Here is a 15,384-nt window from a genome sequence, read left to right on the forward strand (position 1 = left end):
GTGCCGGGGACCGGTATCGGGAGTCATACCGGTGCCGGGATTGGGACCGGGGTCTGTCTTGGACTTGGTGCCGGGATTGGGACCGGTACCGGCCGCTGCCTCGGTGCCGGGATCGGGACCGGGACCTGCCACCAGCTCGGTGCCGGGAGGTCGACCGGTGCGCTGATCGACGGCGGGACTGGCTCCTAGAGTCCCGGTGCCGATATCGGCGGCTGGAACCAGACCGTGACCGTCTGGAGGCCGATCGGTGCCGCGAGTACGACCGGTACCGCCGAGGGGAGCGGTGCCGGGACTACGAGCGGCGGTGGGATCTTGAGCGACCATGGTGTCGGGACCTCGACAGCGAGCGTGAGTCCCGAGACGGCGCTGTCATCGTAGGTTTGCCCCTGGACGCTACCCACACCGGAGGTACCGGGGGTGGAGGCTGAGTTGACTCAGTCAGGGCAATGAGGTCCCGTGCCGAGGCGAAGGTCTGTGGCGTCGATGGGACCAATAGCTCAACCCCAGATCTTATGGGGGAGCTCGGCGGGACCGGACTCGACGGACCCTCCGGGCCCGGAGTCGACGGTGCCGGTAGCGCCGCGGCAGATGTCGGTGCCGGGCGCTCCACTCGAGTCTGCCTGGATGGAGTTGCAGACTTCGAGGGTCTTGCTTCTGCACCCGGTGCCGGGGAAGGTCGGTGCCGGGGAGTCTTTCCGGTGCCGGCGCGATCCGGTGCCGGTGTCGAGATGACGGCCTGCGAAGCTGCCGGGTCGAGTGCCGCTTCCATGAGGAGAGTCCTAAGTCTCTGGTCTCTCTCCTTCTTTGTTCTAGGCTTAAAAGCCTTGCAAATGCGGCACTTGTCCGACCTGTGCGATTCCCCCAGGCACTTTAGACACGCGTCGTGAGGGTCGCTGGTTGGCATCGGCTTCTTACAGGCCGCACATTGCTTGAAGCCCGGCGAACCAGGCATGAGCCCGGTGCCGGGAAGGGCTACGGCCCAAACCGGCTAACAAATATCTACAATATTATTTACACTATTAACTATATAACTAACTACACTTAACTACTAACTACAACTATCAACCGTAGAACAAGGAGAGCTAGGGACGTGGAGGACAGCTATGCCGCGCTCCACAGTTCCAACGACCGACACGGCGGTAAGAAGGAACTGAGGAGCGGGTGGGCTGGCAAGGGTATATATCAGGTGCCATGGTGGCGCCACTCTAGGGGGCGACCTGCCGGCCCACTGGAGTTGCTAGGGTAAAAAGTTTCAGACGAACGTGCACGCACGGCGCGCACACCTAACTGGAATGGATGTGAGCAATCTCTCGAAGAAGAACATTATAATTCTGCGAGCGCTCTCAAGTTTATATAAACAGGCAACTCCTTCCTGCTTCAAGATACTGGGTTCTGTGTGTAACCCATCCACGTCCATATCAATCAGAAGATGGACAGTATTCAAGGAGCTGATTTTTCAGACTAATAATAATCCAAACAAAGGTTCTGGGCAGATGCTACTTGTTACCGTATTGTGTGTTGCTTCCTCACCCCAACCCTACTAGAATAACAAAAGATTCCAAGGCTAAACCCCAAATGCAGCAAAAGGAGAAGCTGTGAAAAGCTATCCTGATTGCTACCAAGCAAAACACTTTCTGCATTGTCTCTTCAAAATAGGGTTTGAGAATACCTATAGAACAGGTGACATGTTCCTAATGACAGTAATCTTGCAATGAGAGACTGTCACTCCATGAGTTGCTGTGTCATTAATAAAAATGTATAAACTCTTCTATTTTGATAAATATTCTGCTTAACGCATTTCAGAGTAGATTCTGAAATTAAATTGCTGATTTGTTTTCCAACTACTTTAATTTCCAATCAACATTATCTTAAAATCACATTCTCTCTGGATCACTTTGCTATTTTGGGGCACTATCCTTAGGAAAAGAAGCAGACTTTGCAGTGGTATGTAGATAGCTTACACTTACAGATATCTGCAGTAAAACAAAAATCAAGCTGTTTGCTGAAAAATGTATACTTCATTTCGAAGAGAGAGATTTGGGAAGCATCAATACTGATTTATGATGAAGTGCCTAGTTGTGCTAGAGGAGAAGTAGAACAAGAAAACTGAAGTTCAGGGAATACACATATGGATCCTGTTTTGACTTGATTCACTCCTGGTTCTTTATCAAGTGTTGCAGGGTCTTAGGGCTTGTGCAGTCGTGGCAGAGCGCTGGGAGAGAGCAAGCGCTCCAAAAAACCACCTCCACAAGGGGCGTAGCTACCAGCGCTGGTGCACTGTCTACACTGGGGCTTTACAGCACTGCAACTTTCTGCACTCGGGGGTGTTATTTCACACCCCTGAGCAAGAACGTTGCAGCGCTGTAAAGTGCCAGTGTAGACAAGCCCTAAATTTAGTCTTTAGTTGCTCCCTTCAGATTACATTTGATATGCTAGTTTGTGGGAGGAGGATTGGAGATAAAGGGGGAGGTTTACATTGTAGATGCTTTTTTGTGTATCTTATTAGAAAATGGGACAAATTTTTAGGTCAGAGTGTAAAGCATACAGAGAGCAGCAGAGCAAACCTTGAGGATTATACACTTCTCCAATTTCTGCATTCAAATTACATGAAGAGAATATCCTGCATATGAAGCATGTAGTTAGAGGGATCTCTATCATTAAGGCTCAACACAATATCTGCTATTTCCAATCCCTTCCATTCAAGGAATTAATAAACCTTGTAGTTCCATTAAACAGATTTACAGAAGATTCCAAGATTACATCTGTATATTTTAACGGGTGTCATAAAAAATTAATTCCTAAATGAAAATAGTAAAAAGCTGTTACTTGGAGGTCTCTGCTGCTGTCTGGAATTATTAAACTTAGATTATGAGGCTTTAATCAGGAGTCAGATAAGACCTTTGGGACACTGTCCCCATGTTAGAAGTACAGCAGTTACCTTCTATGTTGTATACACTTTAAATTTAAACACAGTACTAGAAGAAGCGAGAAATAAGTGTCACCTTTTCTAATGGTTCCAAGATAGGTACTTAATATTGAACTGGTAAAAAATAAACTCTAGCACACTAAAATATCTCAATGAAAATGATAAAGAGCTATATTTCTCTATATTTTTTTAAGCCCACTGGTAAGAGAGTTATTTCAGATCTGGACAGATAATCAAACTGCTGCTTAATAACTGCAGCACTCTGTGGTGAAATCAACTCAGCCCCTTCAGGCCGACAATAGCAAAGTCCCTGACGGATTTTTTCAATCGGATATTGGCTGTGTTCACGTTAACGACTCAAGGATTCTTTGCTACATTCTTTATTTTGCCCTGCTAAGGCAGCCAAGACAAATTAGCCCAATCTGAAGTAAAAGCAAGCCCTCAGCTACCCCTATCTTGTACTAATATATACTTTTAATAGTTTTGGGGAAAAGGATATAAGTGGGAAATGCATGACATGTAACTCTAATTCCCTTGTCCCTTGAATAAATGGAGATGTGGTTTATTTAAAATTCTGAGCTGTAGTTCTGCTATTCGGGAATAGCGTTCTGAGAGTCTGTGGGTGGATACTGGTAATGAAACAGAATTCAGAACTGTGAGGAGCATAAGGCCAAATAAGCTTTTATACCAGTATATATGTGTGTTCTTTAGAAATAATTACACAGCTGTAGTGGAAGGCTAGTTAACTGAACCCACGGAGGCACTGACAGTTCAATTAATCTCAATATGAAATCCCCCATGGCAAAGTGCTGTAAGTTTAAATTCTCCGATTTTAACCATAACATTTAAGTTTATTGGGCAGAGTCCACTCCTCTTTCTCAATGGAGCTGAGGAATGATTTTTTAATCACAATATAGTTTCACACAAAGATGATGTCATAGTATCTGGATTATAAGTGAAAAATTTGATAGTCTCAAAATCTTACAAACTTCATTGATGCTGACTTGGATAGGACCCCGTCACATGGATTGAAGAAGGCCTAAAGGACCATAAAAAGCGTAATGGGAAATGGCAATGTAGAGTTGAGGCAAGATGTTTAGTGAGGTGCCATATACATTAGTCTTACCTTTAATAAGTGATCTAGAAGGGGGAAAACCAGCAACATGTCTCAGTCACTGAACAATCCTTTTCTCTGGCCTTGACAAAAGCAATGTTGCCTGGCTCACGTCTATTTAGATTGGTGCTGCAAAGGCCATTCTCCTAGCCCAGTGATACTCAGAATCAGTGGTTCAGGAGTCAAATTAGCAATCAACATTATCCAAAAGAGCCACAGGAGAGTGAATTCATTGTTTCATTTACTATGATATTGTATATTCATATTTAAACAGTACAATACGAAATATTTAGTTTCTATATATAATTCTCAAAGCAGAATGACTGAAAGTATTATTTTATCAACTACAACTGCTTAATAACATAATAAAAGCATCCTGACTGGTTAATAACTTAGATTGGTTAATGATTAAATCACACAGTGTTTAACATCATGTGCTGCAATGAGCTCCAGAAGACAGACTGAAGAGCCACTTGCAGCTCACGACCCTCAGTCTGAGTATCACTGTCCTAGCCTAGTGCATTGACCATGTCACCCATCTCTTTGCATCCCTCTACCAGCTCCCTCTTCTCCATGTCATCAAACAGAAGCTGCTTGTCTTCACTCTCAAGGTCCTTCATGGCCTATCTCCCTACTTCTCTCTCAATCAGTGCCAAAATGTCGACTCCCACCTCCAGTTGGCCCATGATGCCAGCCTCCATCACCACTTGTTAAATTTTCAAACAAGCATCTTCATGCTTTCTCCCATTATGCCCCTCATACTTATGAAGTGCTCCCCACAAACAGCCACAAAGCCACCTCATTATCATCAGTCAAATCTCTCATCGCAACTCCTCTTTGCCATAATGCTTACAAAAAACTTGACAATGGTTAGGCTTCTGGTGTGCTGAGACCACTGCCTAGCATGCTGATCAATTTCTCTCTCTCTAGCATCCTTAATGAGTAGCTCTGATGGCTTGATAAGAAAGAGGAGCTGTTTCAGGAGTGGAGATCATCTGTACATGCTCTAGAAACACCTCCAGTGTGTGCATTACTGGGTAGGGAAGAGAGGAATGCCAGAATATTCTGACTTGCTACCATGCATTTTCATTTCTAAATGTTGTTTTTCAGAGCCCATGAACAAACAGTGTGAGCGACTAGTACCTGAAGTATCAGGCTGGTGGCAACTGTCTTTTTAGGATCCTCTAGTTTCAAGGCTAATTTCAACAGCATTATATTTCCTCTGTGGCTTTTCTGAAGAGATCACCAGGCATAAAGATCTATGAGATTTCAATGGAAGTGAATGATCGAAGATCAGGAAAAAAAAGGCTTTTTTTCTGGATATTGTTAAGTATCAGGTGTTTACATGCTCTTTAAAAGCTTTCCAGTAAAAGCCACGGTTTTGTTTCCATAACTCAGGGCTTGTCTACACGAATACTTAGTTTGCAATGAGCTGGGGTGTAAATGTACCCCTCAGTAGCCTGCTATTCACTAAAAGTTCCCTAGTGCATTTTGATCTTTCCCACTTTGAAATGGGAGTAAATCAAAGAGCACCAGGGAAATTTTAGCATCTGGCAACAGTTACCACATGGCCAATTAGCACATGACAGGCATGTGAAGGGCAGATTTAAACCCCAGCTTACCATGAACTAAATATTTGTGTACACAAGCTCTCATGCAGTGGCAGCTGCTGTTTGCACATTAGCACCATTGTTGGGAATCATTTTCCGTACTAGTACAATATAGGTTAAGATACAACTCATCTCTTTGGGACTTCAACTACACTGGTTAGGGATCAGGTCCAGTCAGTGCATCGTTTAGTCTAGAAGAGGATTCAGATGAAATGGTCAACCACAAAATGTAGGTAGCAGTTCTGAAATCAGTTTACTTGTAGTCAAAATTAAGCAAGAATATGCTTATAGTGATGCTGACATGACATCCTAAAATTGCAGCAATAGGCCCTTAAAACTGTTTACATGCCTATTACAGTACTTACAATTAGGATCTTAATCTACAATAATCATAAAAAAGCTCTTAGATACCAGCTTCCGAAACTAATTCAAAAGTATATGTGCAGCAATCGTCAGACCACCTTCTGGCAGGAGAGGAAGCTGATCTGTCTATTCAGATAGATATGGGAGTATGGAACAGATAATACAACTCATCTCAGAAATAGGCAGCAAGATGAGGCACTAAAAACCCATCAACATACATCATTCGATCATGGTACAGTGTCATCTTCCAGCCTCTATTAGCCCTCACTGCATCAGTGCAAGTCCCAGACACTTTATCCTGTTTATAATTGCTGATGAGCAGTAATAAGGCCTCCATGCCTCAGCTCCCGTCCGTTCCACTTCAGCGCCCACCTATTAGGTAATAACTTTTATTTACAGCCTTGCTTGATGTGCTGTTCTATTAGTACAGCCGAGAACTGAGCAGGGTAAAAAAGTGTCTCTAATGGGCACTATAATTGCCGGGGCTGGGAGATTTATAATGCAGCTCTGGGGCTGTTCTAGCATCCTATTCCTTCTGGTGAGAAGGCTCTAGGAAGGTTGGATTGCTAACACAGTGCCCTCCAACAGTCAAACACTAAAGAGCACCTTAAAGAGCACCTCAAAAGGTCAATTGGAACAACAACAAAAACCTCTCAAAGTTGTTTTTATAATAAAAAAATCCGTCACTAACCTTTTTTATATTGTTAGCTCAGACACTTTACCACTGCAGAGCAATAGAATATCTAATTAATGGTAGACCAGAGCTTTTTGTCCTGACTAGACACGTAAGGGATGATAAAATGTGATCATAAAAAGGAAGTTTCAGCCACAGCCAAAGCCAAGGAAACTTTCATTTGACTGGCATTTCCATACTGTCCCGTGCTAGCAGCTCCCAACAGGTTGTCATCCCAGGCAACATGGGCTGAATCCTGCAAGGGGCTGAGCATTTTGGCAGTGATCTAGCAAAACACTTAAGCACATGCCTAAATTTAAAGATCAGTGCTAGAGTGCTCAGCCCCTCATAGGACTGAGCCCCAAACAAGGAGAAGCATACAGCATGCTCCTAAAATAAACTCTGGCCCATAAAAGTACCATCTGACATGCAAAATAAAGTTCAGATATCTTAGCACCAAGACAAAATTACAAGTGACGTGCACATGAAAATCCTTGGTTTCCATGAACCTCCCATGAGAAGTGGAGTAAGGCACTTACAGACTCATCAGCTTTCTGGATAAATTCTGCAGATTGATTGTATCGTTACTGCAACTGATCTGTTTCTACTGCACTCTCTTTTTCAAGCACAATTAAGAATTAGTAGAGTGCACTCAAGGAGTTCCACTGACCTTTCCAGAAAATCTCTAAACTGTCTGAAAATGCTTTAAAATCCAGCTGTTATGATTTACATATTCAGTCTTCTTAGAGTCATATAGCAGAAGAGCAATAAAATCCTTTAATGCTATTTAATACTGTACTTTCATGACACAGGCACAAGTATAAATGGGGTAAGGATGCCAACCTGAGTTGAAAAAGCTTTCCTGCAATAATGTCAGCCATTAATCCGGACATGAATTCTAACCAATAAAAGACAAAATTAAGATACATAAAAAACCATTCAGCAGGCCAGAGCCCAACATCTTTTCTACACCATTCTCACACGTCTGGCTCTTCAAAACCTTTAAAGCCTCACCCCAGCTAGTCACTCTTAGACATCTCATTCTTTTCTATCATAATCCTTGTCCTTTGGATCCACTTTAGAATATAAATACTTTTACAACCAGATCATCAATTCTGGCAAAGGGAGAAAAAACACTATTTGGTGTCATAATGTGACTTTTTGTCAGAGGGCTACTCCAGAATCCAAGCTGACAAGTGCACAAGGTAAAAACTTTTATTTTTAAAAACACCTTTTCCTTGTCTTGACAGATTTATTGTTTTGATCTTTCGTCAATGGTTACACTAAATGCTAATAAAATGTGAAAGGTTTATGTCTTCCTTAATATTCTCCTGATGGGAGCTAGCATATTACATAAGTAGGTCAAATTTCTAATTTTCTGTCTCAAATACGGATACTGCAGACTAAGTGAAAAACTACACTAGGAGGGGGGGAGAGTCACAGCTGAACTCACACCAAAACATTCTTCTTTAAAGCTCAGACCTGAGGAAACACAGGGTTCTTACAAAAGGAAGTATTTATGCAAAGTGTAGCATATATAGTTTTACCCACTGAACTAAAACTTCCTAGGACTGAGCACACAAGTTGAAATGTGGCTACAGTTAACTTGGGTATAATGTGAAACATTCACCTATAGTAGCCTTATCAGCAAACCTCTCAATCCCAGCTCAGTTTAAGACTTTATATACATATGGTAAACCCCTTTGTAATCCACACTACTACTAAATATTTATATTTAACTGGATTCCCAAACATTGCCCCAGAAAACATATCAATTTCTTCTTCAAGCACCATTTGCTTGAAATGTAAGTTTCAAAAAAAAGTAATTTTAATAAAACTTAGAATTTTTTTTTAATTAATTATTACAAGTAGTGCTTTAACAAAAAGTTTTTTCCTGTACTACTTGAACCCAAAGAGAATTGCTTGCAGGCCAGACCTTCCCACATTGTGCAAGAACTTGAAACTGGAATTGACTAGCTTATTTCCATTGTCAAACCTTGGAGAAATGCTAAAAGTAAGTAAAGCATAAATAGTGACAAAAATGTGAAATTAAAAATACTGGTATGTTTGTGGGTAATTATGATTTTTATTCTTTAGAAAGTAACCTTTTAATTCCTGGCTAACAGGCTCAGTAGAGTGAAAGACTACAACTAAATCACACAGACCCTGACCAGCGAATGGAAAGCAACTTCAAAAATAGGCTTGGGAAAAATAAGAAAACTACAAACAATGCAAAACAAATGTGCTTTACTCAATTGGTTGTTATACTAAAGGAGAGACTGCTAACCCAAACAGCAAGTTCTCTGTGCGTTTTTGTTGATAGCTTCTAAAAGAACATTGCATGAGACAAATATACCAGAATAAATGGTCCAAAAATCTCTCTAGATTACTAGCACAGACTGGGAATAAGAAAGCTACTGGGGAAAAACATCTTAATGTTTAATGGGACATTTTTCAACATGTCTAATAGTTCCATCTGCTTTAATCTAATCTAAGGAGATATTGCTTCTCCCATATGGCATGGCAAATTGTAATCTTACTTGCCATTATGCTAATTATGATCACATTTTTAACATTCACATAGTGCTTTTCCACTATCATTTTCAAGACCATCTATCCAGAAAGTTAACCACCCTTCAATCTAAATTTTAGTTAAATATTATAGCAGCTAAGGAAAACATATGCAGTTGAGCTTAGTTTGTGTAGAGATAGAGGAAAAGAGATACAGAGGCAAACTTACTTTCTTGTTTAGAAGCATCTTCACATCTAAATGGGACAGAAGCATCTTGATCTTTTATGATGGGAAGAGGGGGATGAGGTAAGAAAAAAAGGCAACAGTAGAAGTGTCCTGTATTACCTAGTGACAAACTGAGAAATGTTTCCTGCAAGAGTCACTGCAGAAGAAGAATGCCTAGGGTGACCAGATGTCCCAAATTTATAGGGACATCTGGATTTTTGGGTCTTTTTCTTATATAGGATCCTATTACCGCCCCACCCCCCCGTCCCAATTTTTCACACTTGCTGTCTGGTCACCCTAAGTATACCCTAATCCCTGAAAGAGAGAGGGAGTCCTTAACTATGCTCAGGAATAGCCCCCATTCATCCATCAGTACACTGTAATACTGATGCTTACTCCTAAACAGAGCCATGCAAGGGTTTGCAATAATTGATCTAAATCAGGTTTACCCCAGTCTCAACTGATGCAAACATCAGTTCTTCCTTGTATGTACTGTGAGGTCAATCAGGAAGGGTGCAACCAACTCTGCTCTGTTCTTTTAAAGTGGGACTGTCATAGGCCCCATCTAAATTCAATTAAAACAACAGGATTACTTTTGTACTTTTCTATGGTTATGTCACGTTAATTGCAAAGTTGTAAATGTAGCTTCCTCCCATTTTTCATGATTTAGCTGTTACTCTCAACAGCAGGTCACCAAGGTTTATTTTCCTCTGCAATTTAGCCATGAGGTCGTACTACACTCACTTGTAATTGTACAACTACCTATCACACAAAGCCGAATAGAAAGCAAAACTTACCAGAGTCACAGGATCTTTTGGTTGGTGTAGTTAACGAGACATGAGGTGTACCTGTGCATGGCCCACCTGCAAAAGGAGAATAAAGTCAGTCCCAAAACACTTTAATACTAAGCATTTGCCATCTTCTTACAGAAAAACCAAATCAGAATTATGTCTAGGGATGTACAGGTACTGAAACATGCACATGTCCTGGGAGCTTATGGGTGTTGAGAGTCCAGTATTCATTCAGCTCTTTGTCCTCCACCCCTTCCTTCCCATTAATATTTGAATATGACTTACAATTAAATATTGAGATAACACTTTTTTATATATTCTGCAAACATTTTGTTAGAAATATCTTTAGAGAAACACACTGGCAAAGGTGATTCTACATTCTAAGAGAGCTGGGATCTCTATGGTTAATCCACAAAAGACCCTGGGATGAAATCCTGGCTCCCCTGAAGTCAGTCAAAGGGAGGTTTGCATTATGTTTCTATAGTGCTTTACAACCCACAGGGCTTTACAAGCAGGTTATGTAAATGGATGCAAGGTCATAGACTTTAATGAGTTGAACCTACTTTCACGAGATCTAGATTTTGTCCCATTTCTAAAAATCACTTCTCCCACCATGGGAATGTACTTTTCTTTGGGTGGAATACAATACTATTGAACAGCACACAACAAAACTACACAATATTTTAGGATGGGAAGAGAGAACAGCATATCCAACTGAAACTGCTGGAAGAAGTTATACAGACACAATGTTGACCAAAATGGAAGAAGTGTCATGGGATCATCAATCACCGCTAGTGGTCAAAGCTTTGGTTTTATGTATAATCTCAATACAAGCATATACATTACCTTTGTGGACAAATTTTATTTTCAGGTTCTGGACTCTTGCCCACTCATCTGGCATTTGTTTGGTGGTAAATTGCTTTTAGGCTTCCTACCATATTTCAACTCGCATCATCATGGAAGAGCTCTCCAGAGATCTTGTTAAACTAACAACTCAATTCCGTATATTCACTGTATTGCAGTAAAGCACAAATGAAAACCACATAGCTGAGTCAAGACAAATTGACAGAAAGCCTAACTGACCGTCATAATACATTGTAGCTTGGATAACTGGATGATATTACATACCTAGAACCTGAAACTAAGTCTGGTCTAGTAGACTTTGGCGATGAAAATACCAACAATTCAATTTAAAGCAAGGGGTTAGTATAAGCCTGGCCCCAAGTATTCAGATGTGCTGCTAACTTGGCTTATGTCTATGCTGCTAGGCAGTTTGGACTATGGAGTATGGACTGCCATGCACATCAAAGTCCTGCACTATAACGTGCCTGTGTGTAAACATGAAGTAAAAGGTTTAGTTCACATTTAATGTAGTCATCTTCAAACAGCACTACATTAATGCAAACTGACGCCTGGTCTACACTGGGGGGAGGATGGACTCAATCTAAGTTACGCAACTTCAGCTACGGGAATAACGTAGCTGAAGTTGACGTACTTAGACCTACTCACCACGGTGTCTTCATTGTGGTGAGTCGACAGCTGCTGCTCCCCCATCAACTCTGCCTGTGCCTCTCACAGTGGCAGAGTACAGGAGTTGACGGGAGAGCACTCGGGGGTCGATTTATCATGTCTAGACTAGACACGATAAATCGACCCCCGCTGGATCGATCATTGCCTGCCAATCCGACAGGTAGTGTAGACATACCCTAAGAACCCTTTTGTTCACGTCTGGAGCATCCACATGGGAGTTACAGTGCAACGCTTTGGTGTGCACTGCTATTCACATCCCTGTAGTCCAAACTGCTGGGCAGAGTACAGAAGCCTTCAGTTGTTACTACTCATCCAATATTTACGTGTCCTGAAATCAGCACTGTTGCTATAGCAAATTGTAGTCTTCTCTTTTCAAACCATTTCAAATCTGGACTGGTAAAAGTAACCTACAATTGAAACTAACTGTACCTTTTTGCTTCTTTATGTTTTATAAAAAGGCAGCCTGAATTTTTCTCATGTTATAATTTTACTTGTTTTTACTACAGAAATATCAGATCTTGCTTGCCAACTCTGTTTATATTACAAAAACTCATGGGATTACAACTTTACAAAAGGTGACAGAAACATGGCCAATTGAGAGGGGAAGGCACTTTTAGTTAGACCACCTACAACTCTGCTTGTTGTGTTTGAACATCTGTTTAACTCAAGCTTCTGAAAAAACACTTGATATCAAAGCTCTCAAAAGATTTTAAGGTTTCAGAACCCAGCCTTTCAAACAAGGGAAGAAGCAGTTCTCACTCAAGTTCCCTGGCCCTTCAAGGAGTCCTCAAGCCGACGTGTGGAAAACTCGTTCAACAGCACAATTTTTATTCCCCCTTAGCAGGTCACCTTTAAAGTGATTTCAAGGTAAATCAAAATGTAAATCGAAACAAGATACTGTCAAGTTGAAATCATTTAAGAATTCAGCTTCTTTACTTGTGTTAGACTCTGTTAGAATATTAAAAATGAAAATGTTAGAGGTCAGAGTAATTTACACTATTAATGCTACTGTCCAAGATGCAAAGAGATGCACTAGTGTTTTGGAAAAGAGGATGAAGGGATCCCCAGACAGACTTGACAAGCATTTGAAGAGCCTTTTACAAGCTGACTCAAGCACTAGTACAAAGTTCAACATTTTGGATATTTATATTGTGAAGGAATTTTTAGAACAAATACCAAAAAATCTTGCTATTGGCAATATACAAAAACTTCAATTTTAGGTCTATTTGACTTGTCAGTGTCCATTTTAAAGAGCAGGTGCACATCCATTGTTTACATGTCAACAACATGCAACAGTGTGCAGTTCTAGTGAAGTAATTCCACACGTGTGCTTTGGTCTCAAGTGAAATACTTTTTTCATTAAAAATGTCATTTAGTTACATTCTTTCAATTTTCATAGAAAGAAAATTGATTTTTTACCATGATGGAGCCTATGAGATCAACCCAGATTATTGTACAGTAAAATATTTATACCAGGTGGGGCTTTCAGAACCCAGGCAAATATAGGATTTTTTACTTGACATTTTTAAAGCAGAATAAATTGCAACTGTTTCTCATTCTTTTGCATTTCCAAGAGTGCAATAGGAGTCTGTTTATTGCCTCGTTAGATATTATGTTCAGATGGGTCTGATTTTTTGTATTGCACAGTAGTAGGGCTTCAACAACTAATAACTTGGGATTTGCATTCAAATACACCAGAGTGCCTCATAACTGATGAAGTTTGCATGCCCTTTGCAGCACTTTCTTTTACAGCTCTTTTTTGTTCCACCATTAAAACTAATCATGCATAATTGTGTACAGTGGGCTCGAATCTGCAATTCTATGTGAAAACCATGATGTTGAATCCATTGTAATACTGACAAATAACTCAGACATCTTTATTATTTGAAATAGGCAGTGTATTTTTCACTGGCCTGAAATTACTACAGTTTGTGTAGGAAAATGAAGTTAAATGGAAGACACCAGAGCATGGAATGTGCTATGTTGGCAGACGAGATGTCATGGGATTTTAAAGACCACATCACTGGAGACGATAAAAGGACTTCGGGGGCTTTTGTGATGCATTTTTGTCACTATATGTTTTTGTAATGAACTGACCCTAAAGAGGAGTATTATGGAGGCAAGAAAACCTATTATGGAGTCATTGGGGGCCCAATCTGGGAAGTAGGATGGTAATCCTAGTATTAGGGTGCCCAGATATAAGTGGGTGCTTGGGGGCAAGGGGAAATCATTTATAAAAATCATGAGACAAGCTGAGAAGTTATAAGATTTTAAAGAATTTGAGTTTTTTTTATGTGCCTTCTAGGGTTTTTTGTTTGTTTGTTTTTTACATGAAAGCTGAGTTTCCCTGATAATATGAATCCAGGAGCTGGGGCTTCAAATATTGCAATACTCACTATGAAGACACAAGAGTTGACAGTGTTGTTGGGTTTGCACAGTCCAGCACTCAAAATAAAAGGAGGGCAACTACAGAAGAGAAGCACTTCGTAACTTCAAAAACACTAAAGTATATACATACACATATATGCATATACACACAAGGTCTCGTTAATACATTTGCAATGCCTGGTTATTGTTGGCTCCTGGTATCACTAGCCCACTGTAGCTGCAGTTAATATAGTGCAATAAAGACATGAATTAGGAAAAATGAATTGTGAAGCAGTCAGCTAAAAATTGTCTGTAGCTCAATTATCAAACATTTCTCTACCAGCTTCTCTTGTAACTCTCCATAAAATATTAATAAAAACAAAAAATAGTTAACTTACCTATTTCTTTTGCATATTTATTACACTTTCAGTATTCTCTCTTAATTAGCATGACATTTACATAACAATATAATTCATTTCCATCTACAGGCACAGTGGACTAATTAGAAACGCAAATCCCTTTTAAATACCTTGTCAATTTCACTCCATCATAATCTGGTGGCTGATTTACCTTTGCATAACTAAACATGCTAGTATGTCAAAATACTACCCTCAGACAAACAATATTGGATCTCAATATTAAAAATAAAGGTTAAAAAAATCCACTAATGTAAAATATCTAGTGACTAAGGTACTTGCTAGAATGTCCTTTAAAGTGGATCTATAAGATTCCAAAGTTTGTATTTTTCTCGTTTGTCAACATTAATTTAATACTCTAATATTACAAGCACGTACAATAGCTTCCTCACCAGAATAATTGTATTTAAAATTAGAGATCCTGACAAATGTAAAACAAAAATATCAAAGGAGATTATTATGTATTATTTGTTAAGTGATGACAATGTGCTATCTCAGGGGAAAGACAGACTACTCATGGTACCGTAATAACTGTAGTTAGAATAGATGGACAGCACAGATCCCCACTTTTGGGAGCATATGCATTCTTGACACCCTAGAAGCCTCTGGAAAGCAGTTCTGCTGGGGCTACTACATACATGCTTCACTGTTCAAATAGCTGAACAAGAGCTCATTTTTATGAGCAGAAGCCCTGACCCATACTAGGTCCTTTCCCCAGTTATTCAGAACCCATTATGTAGACTCCAAAGAAGTTCCTGGGAAGGTGGGTGGGGAGTGGGAAATCTAGGCTGTCTGTTCACTGAAGGAACCAAATAGTGGCTAAGTAACCTCTCTTTCTGCCATTACAGAAGGCACAG

The 15,384-nt window shown here is 40.5% G+C and overlaps 1 protein-coding gene across 1 annotated transcript in view; it reads right to left on the reverse strand.

Annotated features, from left to right (window-relative positions):
• ZFAND3 (zinc finger AN1-type containing 3) overlaps positions 1 to 15,384 on the reverse strand; it is a 266,127-nt gene that overhangs the window by 51,499 nt on the left and 199,244 nt on the right. Inside the window, exon 5 of the mRNA XM_050948639.1 lies at positions 10,221 to 10,286. Within this exon, the coding sequence (XP_050804596.1) occupies positions 10,221 to 10,286 (66 nt within the window). The remainder of the gene's footprint in view (positions 1 to 10,220; positions 10,287 to 15,384) is intronic.

Source organism: Gopherus flavomarginatus, chromosome 4 (assembly GCF_025201925.1).
Source record: "Gopherus flavomarginatus isolate rGopFla2 chromosome 4, rGopFla2.mat.asm, whole genome shotgun sequence".
Taxonomy (NCBI): domain Eukaryota; kingdom Metazoa; phylum Chordata; order Testudines; family Testudinidae; genus Gopherus; species Gopherus flavomarginatus.